The sequence below is a fragment of the Gobius niger genome (genome assembly GCF_951799975.1).
Source record: "Gobius niger genome assembly, chromosome: 1".
Taxonomy (NCBI): domain Eukaryota; kingdom Metazoa; phylum Chordata; class Actinopteri; order Gobiiformes; family Gobiidae; genus Gobius; species Gobius niger.
Genome location: NC_136852.1, coordinates 45,611,326 through 45,633,933, shown reverse-complemented (window position 1 = coordinate 45,633,933; position 22,608 = coordinate 45,611,326). Strand labels below are relative to the sequence as shown.

At 41.4% G+C, this 22,608-nt stretch overlaps 1 protein-coding gene across 3 annotated transcripts in view; it reads left to right on the top strand.

Moving 5' to 3' along the window:
- tncb (tenascin Cb) overlaps positions 1-20,480 on the top strand; it is a 77,597-nt gene extending 57,117 nt beyond the window's left edge. For 2 of the 3 annotated variants that reach the window (XM_079566805.1, XM_079566804.1), the window contains 11 exons: positions 9,347-9,469; positions 10,347-10,490; positions 10,611-10,730; positions 11,627-11,770; positions 13,049-13,182; positions 13,260-13,392; positions 15,242-15,393; positions 15,491-15,587; positions 16,260-16,421; positions 17,979-18,142; positions 19,741-20,480. In XM_079566805.1, the coding sequence (XP_079422931.1) occupies positions 9,347-9,469; positions 10,347-10,490; positions 10,611-10,730; positions 11,627-11,770; positions 13,049-13,182; positions 13,260-13,392; positions 15,242-15,393; positions 15,491-15,587; positions 16,260-16,421; positions 17,979-18,142; positions 19,741-19,851 (1,484 nt within the window). In that variant the 3' untranslated portion in view covers positions 19,852-20,480. Of the gene's footprint in view, positions 1-4,915; positions 5,189-9,346; positions 9,470-10,346; positions 10,491-10,610; positions 10,731-11,626; positions 11,771-13,048; positions 13,183-13,259; positions 13,393-15,241; positions 15,394-15,490; positions 15,588-16,259; positions 16,422-17,978; positions 18,143-19,740 lie in introns of all 3 variants that reach the window. The other variant, XM_079566803.1, reaches the window with a different exon arrangement.
- Positions 20,481-22,608: the final 2,128 nt, after the last annotated feature.

Sequence of the window (22,608 nt, the reverse complement as noted above, 5' to 3'; positions counted from 1 at the left end):
GAAGGTACAACCTTATTTGACATATTTGTTGCTTTACTTTCTAATTCTGCAATCTGTAAGTCTCATCCTACAAATGAAATAAAGACTTAGAAAGTAGGGGTTCCTCAGTCCATCTCGCGGTTATTGTGGTACGACTTGGCCTAGAAGAATATCGCAGATCCCAGCTTCAGGATGCAACGATATAGCTTACTGAGGCTTGTTTTGTGAGCGGGGCTTTAAGAAGTGTTTGGTGACCGACTGTGGCTTGGTTGAACTAGAACACTCTGCAGATTGAACTTGCTATTTCATGTTTCCTCACCATTCCCACATCTCCCAGTTTCATTCATTGTCCTGCCTGATTTATACAAAAGGGTAAATCTACCCTAACCCTCACCCCACTACAATACAGTGCTATTCTTGCAAAGTCTACAGTTGCTGTTTCATGAATCGGGGAAAAGACTCAGCTAACCAGTCAGTCAGCTTGTGTACGTCAGTGATCGGCATCAGTCGCACAGAGGAGATTGAGAGAGAATTTGCACCACCCTGAGGGGCTTTTGTGGCTGTTTCGTCTGTATTCAACCCCCGTCCTCCTTCAGACTGGGCCCCCATTCTGCCCCTGCCTCTGCCCCTGGTCCCCTCTGGGCTCCTCTGGGCTCTGGAGCTGCGGGGGCAGGAGGGCAGGGGTGGTGGGTGCCAGGGGCTCTTGGGGCCACGCAGAATACGACATGCCCTCAACGCACCCTCTGTCTGCATGCTAATGACAGCTCTTACATTTTCCAGGAGTTCGGAAGGAAAGTGCTGAGTAATTTTAGAGGTTTGGTTCAGGAGCAGGATTTGATAACAAGTCTCCGTTCTATCATGTGAGCGGAGATAATGCGCAATCTGAGGTGGATCTGTGGTGAAAGAGTTTCCTCAAAATCAGCGAAGCAGGAAATAGAAGTTGTGGAGCACTTTGTTTTCGTAAATTTACATTTGCCTGAAGAGAAATTTCATGCAAAATCGACTTTGTTTGAACCAAGAGTATGGTTTTAACCCTCGATTTTGGTTTGATACTCTTTGCCCACTTTCAGATCTTTGAATGAGGAAGCCATAATAACGAAAGATTGGTTGAACACATTCTTAGTTCTTTCAACACTTGTATAACGTTTTCCTCTATAGGTTGAAAGTCAAGACTCAAACAGTCGACTTAGACCCCGCTTCCTTCAGGTCATTCTTAACAGTAACAGACCGCCTTTGTGAACAAGCTGTGCACACATGCCCTCGGGTCTGCGAAGGGGGGGAGTCGGAGGGTCCACGGGGCAACGCGGTGTTGTGTCTACCGCGCGAGGGTTAAAATAATCAGTTAGCACGTTAGCCTCCCGTCCCTCCCCTTCCCTTTTCTTTTCTGCGTGGCGGCTGACCGGCTAAGGCTAAAGCGGCCGGCGGCTAATGAAGAGTGACGGCGCCCGGGGATTTGGGTGCTTTCTCGTTTCCACCACTTCTTCTCAAACGACAAATGCGAAAGAAAAATCTGTCTTTGGGGCGAGTGCAAAGACCTCCCCCGAGACCCGCACTATCGGTCCAGTGTTTTAATGAGACAGCCCCAGGATTTCTCAAAGCCTGTTCTGAGCTTCTCTCCGCTACAAAACAGAAATATTACTCATTAAACCATTCGAGTTTGGCTCAATTGGAAGGTACATTTCATTGAAAAGGGAGAGCATATGAAGAAAAATTGTTGGTAAAAAAAACAGCACAATAAATGAAATCATAATCTTTTTACTTTAGTGTTGAACTTTCGGTCTTGAGTTTGCATGTTCTCCCAGTGCTAGACTTCCTGACTGCTTAGCAAAATGGTCTGAGATTGAGATGGTATAGTTTCTCAAAGAGTCATCAAACCATTTAGCCAAACTAACCAAAGTTACTGTGCATATCAATTATAGGGCTGCACAGTATTGCACTATAGGTGACGCAATATCGAGCTACTGAGGTCTTAAATCTCACATCTTTTGGAAAAATCTGCCAAAACCAAAACAAATGGCAACTTAAAAGTGTGCAAAAGTTAATTTTTTTTTATTCTTGACTTTATCCTGTTAAAGTGTTGTTGTTTTTTAAGTCTTTTAGGTAGTTTAGTAAAATATTTCAAAATCACTGTTACTGCAACTTTCAAGACAGTTCATGTAGCCCAAACTAATAATTATAGTTATACCTGCTCCCTAAATCAAATCTCCTCTAAATCAACATTACAGGTTGTAAATTCATTAAAGCAGTACTAAGCAACTCTTCCCCCTAGAGGCCCTGAGCGCAACTACAGGTGAAGTAGCAAGTTACGATGTTTTTACTTATTAATCGTCTTGGAGAGTAAATACTACGCTGACAGGAAAGGCGAAGGGAGAGAGGGTTACTGTGCATCCAATTATACAATGAAAATATTTTTTTTCACTCAAACTTGGCTGTAAATACTGTTTAAAGTGACGTTAGCCTGCAGTTTATGGAAGCGTATTGGTAGCTTTATTCAATTTGTAATGCAATTGTCAAATGGCTTTACATTATGTTATTTTGGCATGCATTTTAGATTTGTATTTGACATTTGGCCATGCAATCTTTAATTTCACCATGCAATTTGTCTTTGCAATATGTATTATCAACATGCATTTTACATTTTAAAAATGCCCGTTAGCATGTTAGCTTCCTCTTCGTGATTCTATTAGTGTGTATTGCTTTCTCCGGACCGGTGGCAGTCAAGTTGCAAACATGGTTTTCTGGCCAGAGACACCAGGGGGAGATGAAAGACCCTCCAATCATCCCATAAACACTTGTATTACCCCCACAGGGACTACGGAAAGGATTTATTAAGGTAAACAAGTTACTTAGTACTGCTTTAAGTAAGTTGTGACTTTCATGTAGCTCATCTCTGGTTCTCCTTGTGTCCAGCCTCATGCCCATGCGAGCCGCTGTAGCGGAAGTTTCTCCAGGCTCATTATCTCCCCCTCCAGCTGTAGCTGCCCTCCCGCTGCCTCTCAGCTCTCTCCCCCCCCCTTCGTCTCTGCTGTTATTAGCCACTCTTAATGGCGGCTTACAGCGACCACCTCTCCTAACCGGGGCGTCTGTGCCGCCGTGTGACGTACGCACTTGCTCTTCATGTGAGAACTATTCTGAGACGAGCAGCTGGAGTTTGCACTCCCTTTTCAAAACAGGCATCATGTTTTAGGTGGGTACGATCGATTTCTCCCTGAGATTATTCCTGGGGAAAAAATGACATATAATATTGGTCTATCTGTAATTTTAAAGACATATTGATTATATCGATTGGTAAATGTGGTCGATACCAATGTTATTGTGGTAGGAATCAGGACATATAATAATACCAGTGATTTTCAGTAATGCACTGATCCTATACTTTTATTGGATATCGGAGACGATAATACGGTATTGGGTATCGATTCCAAATATCCAATACTAATCCCATACTTATTATGACTATCAACATTTTAAGAACACAACTTTCACCGAGTACATCTTGGTGAACTTGGACATGCCATACCTCATTTTGAAGCTTGTAACTTGTGAGAACTAAAACGCTAAGTTAAGCTTTTAACCTCTGCAAACCAAATGCACTTCGCGTTAAGTGCTTTGGCTAACAGCAGCATGCTAATGCTAGCGGCAAATAATCAAAACTGTGACATGAAGCTAATGTTGTGTCATCTAAAGTAATAATAATAATATTGGCCACTGCTGGAAAGCCTGTCATGCACCCAAGGATAATTGGTGTAGAAAAGTCCAGTAATCCTTACAGATGTTACATAAGTATGTTCATTTTACAGATATGATTGATAATTGGTGTGTAACATCAAGAAAAGATCAAGAAAAGATAAGACTTTATTGACCACACAATGTTGTCGCACCATTTTTAAGAAAATCTGTTTGTAACACATATCAGTGGATGCTCAAACTTCCAGCATCGGATTCGAAAGCTCAAAAGCTGGATCTGTGCATCTCTTGTAATCATAGGTGCCAATCCCGTGGGTGCTGCAGGGCTGCAGAGCACCCACTCAAATCTTTGGGCACCCAGGCGAATTTGCCTTGATTCCAAAAGCATTAATCAAATATCAAACCTGTAAAGCTGCTGCCAGTGTTCAGCAAATACAACATACAAGACTGTATAGTTTGCACAGCCCTTTTAGCTCCATAGGTAAAGCCCCGGGCTCCCAACCACGAGGCTGCAGGTTCAATCCCGACTTTGACTTTTTTATTGTTGACTTGGCATCCATTGGAAAGAACATAAACTGGCGCCTAGGCTTGTAATTTTGTACAACTTAAAATGAGATCTCATATTGTCATTTGAATCCATTTTCTTTTTCCAACAATTTGACCCTTTTTCATGGGAGTCTTGAGCGCCAAGGTCTCTGTTGGACATTTTTTTTAGAGGTAGGGGAAACCTTATACACCAGATACAGGGAGATCATGCAAACTCCACACAGAAAGGCTCCTGATCTGGGACCTACTTGTTGTAAGGTGAGAGCATAGAAAATACAAGAAACGTATGACACAACAGTAAAACAATGAAACAATGATACAAATTGCTTCTCTGCAAAGGAAAAAACAACGATGAAGAACAAAGGAGGGCTGCACTTCCAAAGGCGCTTGCTTGCTCATGAATTAAGATCAATCTCTCGTAACGCTTCACCAAATAATTTCATAATTGCTTTATTGCTGTTTTTCATACTGTTATAGCGAGCCTAAAAGGTTACTCCTGTTACTCTTTCTTTCATGGCTATATCAGTCTCTTACCTTGTTTTCTCTCCCTACTTTCTAATGTTCTGCAAATGCGGGGCTTCTTAATCAAATCTGGACATCTTCTGCTGTTTCTTCTTCTGCAAACTTTCACAACCAAGCTTTCACAACCAACAAACTTCTTCTGCCAAACAAAAATGGAAAACTGACTTTTTATTTCACCCAGAGACTGAACCGGAAGTGCACAACCTCCGCGTGTGGGACGTCACCCCCGAAAGCTTTAGGCTCACCTGGGAGGCGGAGGACTTCGCGTTCGATACCTTTGTCGTAATGTCGAGCCGGGCCGACGTCTCTGCCCAGCCGCAGGAACTGGTTTTGAGCGGAGACGAGAGGAGCGCGGAGTTTTCCTACCTGAACGAGGACACCGAGTATAACGTTGAGATCTTTGGGCTAGTTTTGCAAAAGCGCTCCAAGTCGGTGACGGAGCAGGTTCGAACAGGTACCTAAAGAGAATCGATGGGATGTGGAAGGTCCAGTTGTCCTGTCTGGGAGATGTCTGCGTCCTGTCGTGGTGTTGGGCTCAGTTGGTGTGCTATAACAATCGTGGCGTAGTGGTCTACTAACCAAGAAATGTTTGGGAGTGGTCTTCTCAACTATTTATCTTGATCCTCGTTGTTTTGTCCGACTTTTGTCTGTGTTTGATGGCAATAGGTGGCTTTTTCGTCTTGTCTAAGCTTCTTAATGTTGAGTAAATGTTATGTCCTAAGTCCAATTTGTTCAGTGGTTCTCAAACTTCACTGGCTGATCTTTCACCCACCATTTTAAAGGTGGTCAGTTTGATTCCAGCTCCAAACAGTGTTGTTTTGCCCTTTGAGCAAAACATTTTGTTAGTTTTGCCTCCAGTGTTTATGCTGTTGCACACGGCTTCTTAGAATTATTGTTTCTCTACTTAAAGTGCGTCAGTGCAGTATTGGAAGTCCTTGGAAGATATTGGAAATACTTCCAGATATAGTTAGAGAGGCCAAAATATAGTCTTTACTCAAGTAAGAGTAACGTCGCTTTGAAATTGTTTTACTCAAGTACAAGTAAAAAGTAGTGACCCAAATAAATACTCAACTAAAAGTTAAAAAAAGTATGTTGCTTGAGTACTGTGAGTACTGAGTAACTGTTTGAGTGTAAAACTCTGATTACTGTATGTTTCATAAATATGTGAAATAAATACCATAAAGATGTATTTAATATACATATGCAGGGTAACAGAATAAAAAGTGCATGTATTCTATGTCGACATGAAGCTTTGGTAACCTAGAAATTTACTCACAGTGGCACATTTACAGAGACCTTAATCTCTCTGTACATTGTCCCTTCAACAAAGATTAAAGTAAAGCAAAGTTTAGAACGGGAAAGAGTATATTGTGAATGTAGGCCCACTCTTTTTAGCCATTTTCTGGTGGACTTTAAACATATTTACCTCACACAAAAAAAATCAAGTAAAAATTGGGTCCATATGGATCTTTTTTTCACACCAAATTGTTCAGTAGACGCGGAAAATGGCACTTGTTGCTAACTTTAGCATATGTAGCATGAAGCTATTGTTAGCATTCTGGTCAGCATTGTCTGTTTTTTTTAGTATTGACCCACTTTGTTTAGTTGAAACAGTATATATTCATAATTCAACATTTGTTAACGTAGTGGTAAAGAAATGGGAGAAAGTTCAGTAGTTTTCCCCCTCGGGCTGCTTCGAACATGACCATGTATGACACCGTCTGTTTCTATTCAAAATTGGTATGTTCACCATTTAAATTTGGTGTTTAGACCTAATTTACTCCTAATTTACTCCTGATTTAGGCCCATCTTTTTCCGTCAAAGTTGGCACTCGCAAATAATATCAAACATTCTCTGTGATGGTGCTTGGAGTGAATAGTTTGAGAACCACTGCTCTCGTTTACACAGTACATATGCGTGTGTTGAGAATTGACTGATGGCTGGGTTCACCGCCATCGTTCTTTCATTACAAATAGTCACGGACCATTGGTTTCTTTAAGTATCCCATTATGGTTCACACGTGTGTTGAAAATATAGGCTCCCCACACAATATGGAACATACATTAGCATCGCGGGCCGGATGAAAGACATCAATGTCAATGGCCGTTTTATATAAACTTTGCAAAAGCCCGGAACCTCATATGTATATAGGCTCGTGCAATAGAGAAATTATAGCAGATAATAGCGTAATGGTTCCCCTTATTATTACAGTTATCTTGGAATAACCTCTGGACAATGGCCACTTACTGCAATCACAGGCCTAACACTTAGAGACGCGAGTAAACAAAGGGCTTTTTAGAGGCGAAGTTCATCTGTCGGTTGTGGGACGTGGCTGACATGGAGAAAAAGAAATGCAGACAATTGTATAAAAGCACGGGGTATAGTTGCTAGAATGTTTTATGAAATAGCATGAATGAGTAAAAATTTTCTGTCGGCCTATTTGTAACTGAGAGGCAAACAGAGGCAACAGTGGAGATTTGGTAAAGATAAATACGTTCTGAAGAAACACTATAGTGCAAAAGTATTCGGTCACCTTAAAGGACCTATACCTGTTTTTTTTTTTATTGCAAACAATGAAAGAGGAAGTTACAAAATTACAAATTGCGTTTAAGTGGCTTTGCATTCTCCCTAGGGTTTAATGTCTTCAATGAGAATCACACAATGGAAACAGTGCTGAGCAAAAACTGAACAGTCTCCCCGAAACATCAGTCAATTCTCATTCCTGTGATCGTGGTCCACTTGTCTTCCGTCCAACATTGTCCCGCTGCTTGGTTTTCATGTATGTTCTTTTATGGACCTCTGACGTTGGGTGAAGGGTGCTGTTCGGTCACCTCCTCGTCCTCCACCCCGGGGCTATGAGACGGCTTCACTCTTGCGTTCACCCCCCCCCCCCCCCCCCTACCCTGCACACACTTTTGTATTTGTCTAAAACGGGGGCAAGTAAATTTCCCCGGGACGGTCACGCGAAGACGCCGTGTTCAATGTGTCCTCTGTCCCGTGGCTTTTGTCCCATGTGCGTCTATGTCTCTAAACCGCCGCTGCTGCTGCTGCTGCTGCTCCGTTGGCTCTCAATGGGGGCAGAATACACGCGTTTGCCCCGATCACGTGAGGGAAGCTCTCTAAACTGCACGGGAAACGCTGAGTTGGTCATTTATTGATGTGCACTGACACACATATTGGAAGATGTGGGTGGAGAACTAGTTACTTTTACTCCGAATCCACTGGCTTAGAAATGGTCGATTCCTGAAGTCGAGTTTCCAAGCACTTTTAAAGAGATTTCCGTGGCTTAGTAGTTGCTATGCCCAATTAAATTGATCTGTTTGTCTATTCTACAATTCATATCGTTCCCACAAAAGGGACTTGTTTATTACTATTTCAGTTGTGTGTGTGAGCAATTTGGTGGTGAAAGAAGGCTCTAAAAGTGCAGATTGGCTGCCACACTTCTGTTAGTCTAATTCAGGGCATCTGTGGCTACATGGGACTCCCTTTATGTTCGGCATTTCGCCCAAGTGTGGGTGTTTGGGGCCACTGATACAGGTAACTTGATTATGATGGTAAATATAAGTTCATTTGTTAAGTTTAGAAATTTGGATATGAGTTCTTACATACAAACCAACAAAACAACAATGTAAATGTATAGTGGTTTACACTGGAAAGGGCTAGGGTTAAGGTCTTGGACATCTTGGCTTAAAATGTGCTTCAATTAAGACATTTAATGCTGATATTGAGTAGGTTTGGATTGTCATGAAATGAAGCTTCTGCGCAGGTTCAACCTGGAACACCTGGATCAGTTTCCCAGCCGTGCTACGACCCTCCTCCACCCCTTTCTCCGCCTGGCTCTCCTCAGTTCTGCTCGTCGCTGACTGGTCACCCCGGGTCGCCTTCTACCACCACCAGTGTCCAGGCTCCGGGGAAGATTCTGGCCATCGTTCATCAACGCCGTGCAGCTCCTATCGTTCAATAGATTTTCCGCCCCAATCATGATTCGCATTTGTTGAATAAAACTTTCTTAAGGCCTTTTCTATCTCTTTTCAAGTTGAAATCAGCTTTACTTAAGCTTAAAATAAGAAGAACAACACTTGAAATGAGACCAAAAAAAGTCAAAGGCCAGAAATATTGTTCTTGCTCCGGTGGCAATAATAAAGTCCAAACCTACTTAAAACGAGCACAAATTCCGATACTTCAAGCACTTTTTAAATCATTTTTGTAGCTTTTTCCCCCAATGTAGTTGTGCTATTTTGTGCACAATTCATATGGTGGCAGTATTTTACTTTGAACCAACTCTGGGAGAAATGCCAAACATTTATGGAGCCCCGTGGCCAAACATAACTCGCCACTGCTACGTATGAATGTCTGGTCCCTTCCTAAATTATTGTCAGCTCATGAAAAAGAGGCAATCAGAGTTGATAAAATAGTGACGAGACCACTCTACCCACATCTCCCTGGATTACATTTGAAAAATATAAAGAATCTTTCCTTCTTTTCCATGAGTCGTAGATGCAGTCTGCTCCCAGTCGTCTGCTCCCAGTCGTCTGCTCCCAGTCGTCGACACCGAATCAGATTGTGCAATAACTAATTTTATTCTTCCTCCCGTTTCCCCTCTGCTCTCCAGACCTGGGCGCTCCTAAAGGCATCCGCTTCTCCGACGTGACCGACACCTCCGCCATCGTTCACTGGTCAGTGCCTCGGGCCCGAGTCGACAGCTACAGAGTCACCTACGTACCCCAACACGGAGGTCGGTATCAACACTGTGCTTTACTTTGATAGCTCTGGGATATTTATTCACTATAGTCCATATTACTACAAGACTACGAATACGACCGTTTGTTCAAATCCTTCTAAAAGTTAAGGGATTCAATCAACCAACTGCTTTACAGGCAAATATACAATATGAAATGGGGAGAGGAAGAGTAAAATTGATGTGTAGCTTGGCAGAACCATAGAGTAGACTTACAGTGCCCCCCAGTGGCAGACTGGAATACAGCATGTAGATACAAAATTCAGAGTTCAGGACAAGTCCAAGTTGTACCATGAATAAATGATGCTCTTTGTAACTCTCCTATTCTCGATCCGAGCAACAAAAACATCTACAATGAATTGCTCAATACGCGGTGGCTTCAAGATGAACAGATACCCCTCTTATTCCTGTTGGCATGATGTCCCTCTAGCATAAAACATCTGGCCCTCAAGATGATTTTGAGAAAGATTTCACACACATTAGAAATCACATACCTTTTACAGTGCTGAAAGATGTAGGGCTTTACTTTCGGGTAAAATTGGAAAGTTCAGCTTCTGGACTTTTGACAAGGATGAAAATTGGCCGGTCACGAAGCAAAATGTATTCAAATTATTTATTTATGCTTAAAAGGCTGTACAATTTGCCAGCAATAACTATAAGAGTTATTTTTTTCCTTTGATAATCCTTTTTTGGGTAATCAGTGATTCAAAAGCGTCCGAAAAATTGAATTTAAAGCAATTGAAATTTTGAATTTTGAAATAAAATCTTTGTTATGCTGCTCAAACACATATTAATATGTTTTTTTCAGATATGTGATATTGTTTCCACTTTGGAGTATTACTATGCTGACTATTGTGCCTCCTTTGACTTCCAGGAAGTGCAAAGACTCTGTCGGTGGACGGCTTCGACTCGCACTCGGGGATGTCCAACCTGACCCCCGGGGTCACATATGAGGTCACTGTGGTCGCCATCAAAGGAGAGCGAGAGAGCGAGCCGGGAGTGGACAGTGTGACCACAGGTTAGTGCGATAACACTAACATCAAGTCATTTATAAACACATGCCAATTATTAGATGGCAGTCATTGTGTTTTGGTACCAGTTGATTCATTGAAGATAATGCCTATGATTTTTTTCTCAGCCCTGGACAAGCCAAGCGGTCTGACTGCGATCAACATCACAGACACAGAGGCTCTGCTGCTATGGCAACCTTCCATCGCCACGGTCGACGGATACGTGATCACCTACAGCGCGGACACAGGTAAAAATAAGCTAAAGCCTTTCCTCTCAATAACCAGTACAGGGATCTCCAACCAGTGGCTCTGCAGCCCTTAGCTCACCATACACTTTCTGCACTTTTAGATCCATTTTCTTTTTGTTCTGAACAGGTTGAAAACAATCTGCAAACATTTGAGTCAATACAGTAAAGTATAAGTACAAAACTCAAATCTTATTTTTTTAATGTCTTCTTGGCACCTAATTCCCCTGTGTGAACTCCACCTAAGTTGCATTTTACGCAAGTGTCTTTGAAGCATAAGTCGCTCTCCAACGCTTCTGTTGCATAAAAGAAGCTTGTCAGATATTAAAGATTGGAGACTCTCAAAATATGTTCATACTTTTATACTTTTCTATTTTAATGTTTTCCATTATCTATTATCTATTATGAGTCATTCATTTGTTGGCCTGCAGTTAGTACTGGGGGGCCCCATGTGAAACCATCTTGCCCATGGCCTCAGCGAGTCTGTGGACGGCCCTGACTGCCTCATTAAAGTTGTGTGCAGGGTTTACGCGGGGCATTACTCACTAAATTAATTGTGCCAAAATAGCGAACTCTACAGTTGATGTCACAAAACTAGACTTCCATTCAGGTGACGTGCTGTCATACACGATTTCGTTGTCACTTAGCGGAGCCGCAGGATCTTGTAATGATGAGCCTTCTCCGTGGCTTGGTTCTGTTAAAAGCCTTTATCACTCAGGCCATGCAAAATGAGCGCTTGTTTGACTGTCTTTACACCCCATGATGCCCATGATGAGGTGTCGAGGAAAGAAATATGCACGGATTTTTGTGTGTTTGTGTCATTCCAAATATAGTAGTAGTTGGGCATTAAAATGGCATTAAAAAGCATGAAACTATGTGTGTGTGTGTCTGCCCCCTAGTGGCGCCGGTGACGGAGCGCGTCTCTGGGAACGTGGTGGAGTTCGAGATGGTGTCGCTGACTCCGGCCACTCAGTACACAGTGAAGGTTTACGCCGTGAGAGACGCCGCCAAGAGCGCAGCCACCACCACCGAGTTCACCACAGGTCTGCAGAGAACCCACAATCACTCACAAACATGTTACAAAAACAGTGATGAGAGCGATTCAATACGATCATGAAAATGTAAATACTTTGAGTCCTGAATTGCCCCGGTTCATTCCTCACATTGTCTTCGAACATACTGACATGCTAACAATTGGTTGCAGATCATTACAAGTATAAGTTTAACCTCTTACCCCCGCCCTAACCAAGCGCATGTTCTCCAGTTAAGTTTTGGAGCTATAGACCAGTGTAACGCCTCATTTGAAAGCTAAGACCTGCAAAAGTGAACTAAAGTGTTTTTGTTGCGCTGTCGCCGCACTTTTTCTGAAGCGGTTTTGTCGTGTTTTTGTCCCTTTTTTCATGGATTTTTGTCACTTTTTTGTCGTATTTTTCCCCTTTTTTGTCGTATTTTGGTCACTTTTTTGTCGCGTTTTTGTCACATTTTCATCCTCATTATCATCTCCATTTTACCACATTTTTTCCAGAAGCTTTTAGATTTGGGTAAAGCCAAATCGAAGAAAAGGTGCTTGGTCCCAGTGGTAGTTAAAGAGACTGGAGGTGCAAGTTGGTCATTTTTATACTCACTACTGCCACCTCAGGTCATATGTGTAACTGCACCTTCTATATTAAGCCCGTGCATGACGGCACTTCAGACCCGAAGTAACAACTTTTTTGAGTTGTGGTGAACAGGTCTGGGCTCATTCTACACATTAGGACATGGCTGGAACATGTTGGGGGAGGGAAAATACATAATTTTAACATTTTTAAACTCCCTATAGTCCCTGGTTAATATTCTCAGGAAGAGTTGGCTCTGCAGATAAGTGTTTTAGTCAAGATTTAGTCAAATCAGAATCAGAATTGTTTTTTTTGCCATGTTTATGAACAGGTTCACAAAGCATTTCATTGTAGCTTTATTTGGGGTTTTAGTCGACAAATATTTCATTTAACTTTAGTCGACCAAATCTAAAATTAACCTGGATTATGGATATCAATTTATTTAATCAAATTGCACCTCTTCATGGAGTTCTTCCGATGTGGAAAACACAAACCTGTTCATTTGGCAGTGAAATTAAATGTTATAAAGCCGTTTCAAAACTGTGTCAAGGAACGTTCAGATGTTTTAAGTCAATTCTTTTCTCTTTGTGTCATCATGAGCAACACTAATTCAGTTTTAGTCTGATTTTAGTCGGCTTTCATTTGAATTAAGACAAAACATGTTAGTCAACCAGATTTGCACTGCTCTGCCGGTGACTAAACCTTATTTTTATCTCGCTTGTGCAGATGTGGACGCTCCCCACGACCTGTTGGCGAGTAACATCCAAACAGAGACCGCGCTGTTGACGTGGAAGCCGCCTCGAGCCGACATCACGGGCTACATCCTCAGCTTCCAGTCCGAGGCAGACGGGACCATACGAGTGAGCGACCCGCGACGTAACGCCACCTTGTCGCAATAACAACTGTCTGTGTAACAATGTCTGTGTGTGCATCTCAGGAGGTGGTGCTGAGTCCCACTGCGGTGTCCTACAACATGATCCAGCTCGGCGCCTCCACGGTTTACTCTGTGAAGCTGCAGGCCATCGCCGGACCCAAGAGGAGCAAAGTCATCACCACAGGATTCACCACCAGTAAGACTTCCCTTGGCTGTAGTTCTTTGGGGCCATTTATCAAGACAGGTATTATAGATACAGACGGCATCTCAGGAATCGCCCATATATGGTCACGTTTGAAGCAGTGGAGGGGGAAAACAAACAGGAGAATAACATAAACTTTTCTGTAATTACTCCAAAACTACTTAAAGGAGCAGGCCACAGTTTTTTTCAATACTGTGAATGTTCTTCCCTGAGCTTAGACAAGTTGATACGTACCTGTCTGGTCTTTGTGTGTGCCCGTGGAAGAGCGTGGTAGCTTCCAACTTCACCCCTCGTTTGGAGATATAGGAATATACTGGGAGAGGCTAAATGCTAACAACATCTTTGGTCTTTTTTTTACGTGACTGAGGGCACTCACAAAGACCAGACAGGTATGTATCAACTCGTCTAAGCTCAGGTAAGAACATATCTCAGTATGTCAAAACGGTGAATAATTTTCTACCCAATAAAGAGACAAAGCAACAGCCCATAAATACAAATAACAGATCATGCTACATGCTAACACTAGCTACGACTGATGTTTTTTTTTTCGTTTCTATTGAACAGTCTGCAGTGAAAAAACATCCATATGGGCTCGATCTAGACTTGCCTTCATTTACAGTATATGTGATAAATAAGTTATATATTCCGGCAGAAAATGGCTGAAAAAAGAGTCAAAAATTGTTTTTCCCAAAACATAACTTCCTTTCCTCTCGGCGTATGACGCGATGCCATCTGCATCTAGTTAGTGCAAGCTGTGGACGTGTTGCAACTTATTTAGCATTTGATATTGCCTGTATAACAGTATTAGGGCCCCAAATTTGGTATGTGCAAATGTACTACTGTTATTGCCCCATAATTAGTTAATTTCACGTTTAAATTCGTACAATTATGTAGTATACTGAAAAAAATGTGAAGATATACACAGGGTATGCAGAGGATGCCACAGATCATGTCACAACATGGCAACAGAAGCTAAACAGAACCTTCAATTGAGTGTCAAAGTAGATAATAATAATAATAATAATCATAATAATTATAATTACTGCATTCACCAAAGTGGCTAAGCACACAGCAAAGTCTTGAGCTTTAGACCTACTGAAAAGCAAATGGGAAGAGACAAATTTGCAGATGTGAATGAAGCAGATGTGGACAGACTGAAGACACACCTGTGACTTAGAAGTAGTGAACTGAAAGCAGAAACTGAAGGACTAATTATGGCTGCACAAGATCTAGTAGTCTAGCTACTAGAGCAAACCACCATCACATCATGAAGGATGGAACACAGCCTGAATGTAGGGTATGTGGGACATTTGAAGAAACCATCGGCCATTCAGCAACATAACAAAGTCGCTGCCCGTGTCCACTGGAAGATCTGCCAAGAATATGGAATAGTGATATCTGAAATAATTGTATGAGCACCAGCCAGCCAACGTTCAAGAGAAAGATAATGTAACAATCTTATGGGACATGAAAGGTCAAACTGACAAAGAAGTTAAAGCCATTAAACCAGAAATTGTAATGAATGGGGGAGAAATTGAGAGGAAAAAAATAGGAGGAAATGTGAAGAAAATTGTGGAAAAATTGGTGGAAAAATGGCAGTGTTTTATTTTCTGCCCTTTGTAGACTGTTGCAATACAATTATATTTTCGAGCGACAAAGCAGGGGAGAATTTCGATGTTTGCAGCATAGTTTAGCATATTTCTGATGGTTTGCAAAAATATCGCTTCATCATCGTTATTGAGGAAGTCCCCAAGAAATATATATATGTTCATATCTCTTAATATTTTTGATTTTCTGCATGTTTTCTAATTATTCTTCCTTTTTTCTCGTCTTGCTCCTATAGCCGGAGTGCTGTACAGACATCCCAAAGACTGCTCGCAGGCTTTACTGAACGGAGACACCTCGTCCGGCCTCTACACGGTTTACCTGGGAGGGGACGAGAGCCAGCCCCTGCAGGTGTTCTGCGACATGACCACTGACGGAGGCGGATGGATCGTGAGTATCACACACCGCAAATGTGTTGTTTTTTGGTTTTTTAGATGCCTCTTATGCATATTAACATGGTTGCTATGTGATGTTTCCGTTTGGTTAGGTTTTCCTGAGACGGCAGAGCGGCAAAGTGGAGTTTTTCAGAAACTGGAAGAATTACACCGCCGGATTTGGAGACATGAACGATGAATTCTGGCTGGGTATGTTCGAATCATCTCTCGTTTTCTCTTTTTTTTTGTAAAAAAAGAAAAGAAAGGAACTCTGTTTCTAGAATTTGATCAGTTAGATTTCTTACTTGGGCGGTCATTTTGCATCTTGTTAATGATTTTATGCAGTAGAAGTTATTCAATTACTTGCCCAAATGAAGGCCTTAAAATGGTAATATGAAGTGCTACATTGGATTCTAACTCAAATACTCTATACATTCATACAGTTTTAGTCCAAAATACAATTCACAGCAGGTTTTTGCTGAAATTCTGTAAATCTACTGTCAGTTTTAAACAAAGTTCTCCTCAAATTGCTCGATGTATCTCTTTCACTTTTGAATATCTACATTTCTTTTTGAGGTTTGTCTTCAAATATTATGAAATCATGAATGCATGGCTTTAAAATATAGTATTTCTTTATTGAAATGGCATTAATTACTATTAATTTTAACTTGGTACTTGTGACTGGGCCCTAGCATGACCAAAAGAAGCTAATGTCTTTGATTGCTCATAGTGTGAAAACAGGAGTGAATGAGTGTTTTGTAAGATGATGATAACATAAAAGTCTAATAAAAAAACTTTTCTCTTGCTCTTAGTTTTAGAGAGGCGAGTGTTTGTGCTTGCGGGCTGGATATCTATGATAAACAAATGCTTCCTCTCGTCCAGGTCTGTCGAACCTGCACAAGATCACTGTGGGCGGTCAGTACGAGCTCAGAGTGGACCTCAGGGATAAGGGAGAAACAGCCTTCGCTCAGTACGACAAGTTCTCCGTGTCCGAGCCTCGGACCAGATACAAGGTGCACGTGGGAGGATACAGCGGCACGGCAGGTAACGCCACAACAGCCTAAAGCGAACACTGCACTCTGTATGAACCCGGACTGTCTGCGGCGCTCGCAACCTGTGCTTTTTTACCGTCCATGTGGAGCTCTGGGCGATAAGCTGTAAATATTTAAACACTGATGAACAATGTAATGCGAGCTCAAGGTTGTTTTGTTGGATTCAGTTAGATTGGCAAAGCAGTTGGATCTATTTCCGATATTTTAGATACAAGGGCGCCCTCTAGCGGTGGACAAATTGTTAAAGTGGCTGATTATGACATTGTTAGATGGGATAATGCCTGTGTTAAGTAATTGCCATATAGTTACAGCAGCGAAGTATTAATAGTACTTCAACAATAATGTAATTGGAAGATGTATTTGTACAGTGCGGCTTCACTGGAGCACAGAACTCTGGCTTCTTCATATCAAACGGTGGCGCAGTGGTTAAAGTGATAGTCTCTTGGATCAGAAAGCCACTCCTCGTTTGGAAAATGAGGAGGGAATAGAATTTTCAAAAGTAAACGATCAAGCTCCCGTCCCTTCTCTCCCAATTGGACCTGACTGGCCGGTTCACAGGAAAAGCTCATCTCATTGGTCAAAGTGATATCCTGGGGTTTCTGATTAGTGTCTGATTTCAGCAAAAGGAGGGACTTCAGAAAACAATATTATTACCTACTTTTACTTACATTACCTCAAATTTTCAGACCCAGGTGGACATTTATGCACAATCTATTACATTTGTAAAACAACTAAACTTACAGACTATCACTTTAACGCTCGTGCTTCACAGCTGGACGGTCTCAGATTCAGTCCCTGGGCGTGGCCTTTCTGTGTGAAGTTTGCATGTTCTCTCCGTGTCTACGTAGGTTTTCTCCGGGTACTCTAGTTTCCCCTACCACTAAAAACATGTACAATAGGTTAATCCTCCAGCCACGTATTTCTGACCATTAGCCCTGGAGATGGATCCCAGGGCGTTGGCTTGCTGCGGCTGCCCTCTGCTCCTACAGATTGCTCTCGTGGCATTGAAGGATGAGTCTTTTGCAGAGAACAAATTTCCCTACAGCGATCAATAAAGTATAACTTAAAGATGCATTATGGAACTTTAGATGCAATAAAAAAAGTTCACATTTGTGTGTCTTTGACCTTATAGTTACCCTGCAGGTGTATGAGTCCAAACAATTGATCCTGGAGCGTCCTAGAGACCACTGTGATGGAAAGTAAATGCCATGCTGACCACTCATACAGCAGCTGGGTCAAACGGCAAGGTCAAATGCACAAAAATATCAACTTTTTTTCCACATAAAAAGTTGCATAATGCACCTTTAACCTTAACATCCTTTGCTCCAGGATCAAATGTCAAACCAAAGAAAATCTAGAGTCAAGTGATCTTATATTCTGATTATATATTTGTTCTAGCCTCCCTTATGCACCGTTAAGAACAGCCAGTTTTTACCATGTAGATGTGATAATGAATATTTATTGGGGATATTTATTTGACTCAGTGTGTATTACTTACGTTTCTACTTGTGCTCTAAGTTTCCTCACTCCTCCTTCGTCTCGGTTTCAGGTGACTCAATGACGTACCATCATGGCCGCCCCTTCTCCACATACGACCACGACAACGACATCGCCGTCACCAACTGCGCGCTGTCCTACAAAGGAGCCTTCTGGTACAAGAACTGCCACCGCGTCAACCTCATGGGACGCTACGGGGACAACAGCCACAGCAAGGTAAATGCAGCTTTACAATAGTGCAGTACTCTCTGGGCAGCGGTTCTCAGCCATGTTCTCTCAGCGACACCTATTTTACCGGTGGACATATCGCGACGACCGCAACAACCGTCTCCAACCTGGAAGAACTGTTGTTGTAAATCAGTAGTTTCACCTCAGTTACCACCTCAGGAAATAACTGATATTCCATATTCACCTTATTCAGCCACGCTTATGCAAAATGGACTTTTTCAAGCTTTACATCATGTTATTATGTAATTTCCTCATTAAAAACATGCCTGAAGTGTTGCCTTGGCACATTCAGGTATTTTTGAGTAATCTGTAAAAACTCTGATGGCGGCCATTTTAGGGATAGGTTTGCCTGAGTCCTCCTAGGAACGCCCCCACCTCCTGGAGACGCCTCCAAGCTTTCATCACCAGCCGAGTAACCAACCACTGCTCCTCAGCAGAACCCCCTCCCCACTGATGCCACAGACAGCGTGTGGAGGGGGCGTGTCGGAAAGGGTCTGAGGTTCTTAAAGAGACAGAGGCCTATTTAAAGACATTCGCTACAGCCATTTTGAGAGAGCAATTTTATACAAGGCAGTTATTCTAATTTACTGCATTTACAAACCAACAGAAGGTTTCGTCATCATTGTAGTGTGATATAGACTGGTGCTATGTGATTGAAAAAAGCACAATACCCCCTCTTTAAAGCATTTCCTGTTGGTGTAAGCAATTCCTTTGAGTTGGGGAAATCCACTGTTGTAAAAGAAAGAGAGAGAGTGAAAAAGGGAAGCTCACAGTTTTGAGTTAACGCTGGGAAGATGGCATGAAAAAGTGAACTTATACTTACAACTTTTCTTTGCTTTTGTCACTCTAATTGGCTAATTAGCAGTAAGGATACTCTAAAGGACCGGAGACGATCAATAAACAGCATGTACACAACAATGTGTCGGAAATACATGTTACATCAATAACAGTAAGTCAGGCCTGCAGTTTGGCCATGAATACAAGATGGCCAAAGTGAGTTCCTGAAGAAGGTGAATACTACCAGGCCAAGATTCAGTTCAAATCAGAACCAACTTTATATGAAAAGGGTCTAAATTTTACCTACTCGGACGAAATTATGACCAAACAGGGTGTGAACCATATCTAAAGGAGAAAAAGTCCAAATTAATTACTAAAGTATATTATAAATGATCTCTAAACAAAATGGATAATGTCTAGAATTGCATTACCACATGAAGAGGCCACAGTGGTACGCACACAGTTTGAGAACCACTGTACTAAAATAGTGGTTCTCAACTCGTACAGCTTCAGGATCCACTATGAAGTATACCAAAAACATCCTTATTTCCTGCTGTTTTGTTTTTTTAGATGAAATAAAATGCATCTGCAGACAATAATTTACAGCGAGCCAGTAAAAATGGTCCCACGACCCACTTTTGGGACCGACCCACTAATTGACACATAGCTGCTTAAAAATGGAAAGCTTGGTCATTGTTCGTCTGTTTTTGTCGACAATGCCACATTTTACTGTATCACACACCAAAGGAAGCAAAGGATTAGTAAATCCAGTCTCAAATATCTGACTGTTGTCTGTTATTTATTTTCAGGGCGTGAACTGGTTCCACTGGAAGGGCCACGAGCACTCCGTCGAATTCGCCGAAATGAAGATCCGGCCGTCCAACTTCCGAAACCTGGAGGGAAGGAGAAAACGATCATAGAGCACCGATATCATCCATGAAATCCACCGCAACAAGTGACCAACAACAAGTCTCTGTCTTTACAACTATACCCCCCAGACTCAACACAAAAAATAAAAACAACTCGCTCAAAACTCAACCAAAGTCACTGCCAAGAGCCCCGGCTGCCTCCATTCAAAAACAACTGGATCTCCTCACACTGCCCTTGTGCCGTTTAGCAAGCCATTCCCTCTCATCCACCGATCTTTGCGGGGAAGCTGCCAGCGCGGACATGCATGCTACAAACTGGACTAGCCAAAGAAACACAACCCAGGCGTTATGACGTTGTGTTTTGAGCAAAAGCGTCTAAGGAGGAGCCCTATGCAGTTTGGACACTATGCTAACGATAAACACAATTTTACAAGGAGGTTTCACAGGCAAAAACAAAAAAGCACATGTTTCTAATACAATATAATGGACTTGTTTAGGCAGAAAACGAAAAAAAAGAAATATGGACAGGATTATAACACTTTGCATTGTACAGATTTAGAGATATTTGTGATGGCACACGGACATTGAATCATAGGAAATGCCATTTGTCTATTTGTGAAATGTTTCCATTGTTCCCATGTTTACCGAGCCAAGTCGCAGGGCCAGTTTCACAAAGATTTTTTTTCCTGACTTGAAATGTAGTTTTCGTACTTACGTCGCAGTCAATCTTGGTTAATTTAACTTTACCTAGCCTGTATCGTTCAGAAGTTTATTGAATTATTTTGGCACAAAGATGCAGCCTTGTGGAGCTCCTTTCGTTCTACATAACGGTCTAGGCCATACATTTCTTTCTTATTTTAAAATGGATAGTTTTTTTGTTTTTTTTTACTAAAAACATAGGCTACATTAAACCTACCAAAATATTATAATATATATAAAATTAATGTAGTTATAGTAAAGAATGACTATTTATTATCTTGAATGTTTGTGCCCTTGGCAGAAACTGGGCCCTTTAGATTAGTTGTTCTGCTAAACAATACATGTATTTTTTTATTTATTTATGTTTTGCTAACTTTTGTATAGGACAATGTTTTGGTAACAATGGTTTAAACTTCAATGTTGCCTTTTTAAAATCTTAGTTTAGCATCTGCAAAAAAGCCCTGCCAAACTACAAGGGTTTATTGCACTGTTTTTGGTCATGAATAGATCGGCTACACAATAAAGCATCAACACTTAATACTAGTTGTCCGTTAAAAAACCTTTGTGAAACTGGCTCCTAAAGAGGCAGAGAAGTGGGAGAAGAAAATTGACTAAATAGTATTTAACCCTCCACATCCCATGTCCTCGTGGATGCCAGTATTTCCATCCATAACGTGAGCTCCTGAAGGCATCACACTTTGCAGTATTGTGTTTAAGACAAAGATAAAAATGAAAAAGATGTTTTGTTTGAGCTATGATTCCGAGGCAGGACCTGTTTTATTCAGTATATGATGATGATGATGATGATGATGATGATGATGATGATGATGATGATGATGATGATGATGATGATGATGATGATGAAAAGGCAGTGGTGATTTTTATTTCTTATGCAAAATGTGAATCCATTTAATATATGTGGAAAAGCGAATGTTACTATGTGGTGTTATCAGCACAAAACGGCTACTTGGATTGAGGTAACATTGTGTCAGGCGATCACTATAGGGCAGTGGTTCTCATCAAGTTGAAATGATTCGCTCATGAAGTAATATTTGCTAAACCTCCGACCCCAAAGGTGTAAGGTGTAGATTAGGCCTAAACCAGGACAAATCAATGGGCGTGAACAGGTATAAATTAGAATCCTAATTAATTCTGCGTTTTCTGATTTCTGAATTCCGTCCATTCAATCCGGACTCCTGGCAGATTAAACACAGTTGGCTGAAGCAAATAAAAGTCAACAAGGTCAAGAAAATAAAAATAAACAATTACAGTAAAAATCAACTAAATGACCATTACCTAACCACACCCAGCCCGAACTCGAAAGCACAACAAAATCTAAAAGAACCACTGCTACAGAGAACTACAGTCTCCACTCCCCCCCCCTCCCCAAACCCAGCCCTTTCCCCTCCCCCCTGCCTTACGAAGGCGGGACCGAACCACTGACCGGCGAAAGGATGCCTGTGTAAATTAAGTCTGTTTTTATTGTTTCGTTTGTTTATAACTGGGTGAAAAAACAGGTGTTTCTCTGTAAACTGTATTACAATAAAAGGTTTGTTTAAAAGTAGTACGTGTGTGATTTATACAGTGGTCTTCTCTTTGGATATAATGATAGGAATTATTACAGCTGGGACAACTAGTTTGGAGCTACAAGCCCTTGAGTAACTTTTTGAAGAAAGCGTATTTATTAGAGTTGTATCATTTAGTGCTTTTTACTCCTATCTTTAAATTGAGTAAAAATGTATTCCACTGTGAGTACATTTTTAAGCAACAAAAGCTTCACGTCAATCTAAAATATGTCGTTTTGTTTCATGCCCCATTTTCTTCGGAAATATGTATTTTAATTATACATTTATTGTATTTTCTTTGGAAATGTTCTGATTTTCACATCATTACATGCTTTGTTTCTCATGATTTATGTGACAACTTAAACATTTGATTCCAGAAATCCTAAAACGGTCTGAAATCAAATTGATCCTGAAGCATCATAGGAGCCACCGGGATGGAAAGCGAAGGCGCCAAGTTAACCACCCACCGAGCCACTGGGTCACTGAAAGGTCGCACTAATATAAACATAAAAGTAGAGTTCATATTACCTTTAACATAAAATAA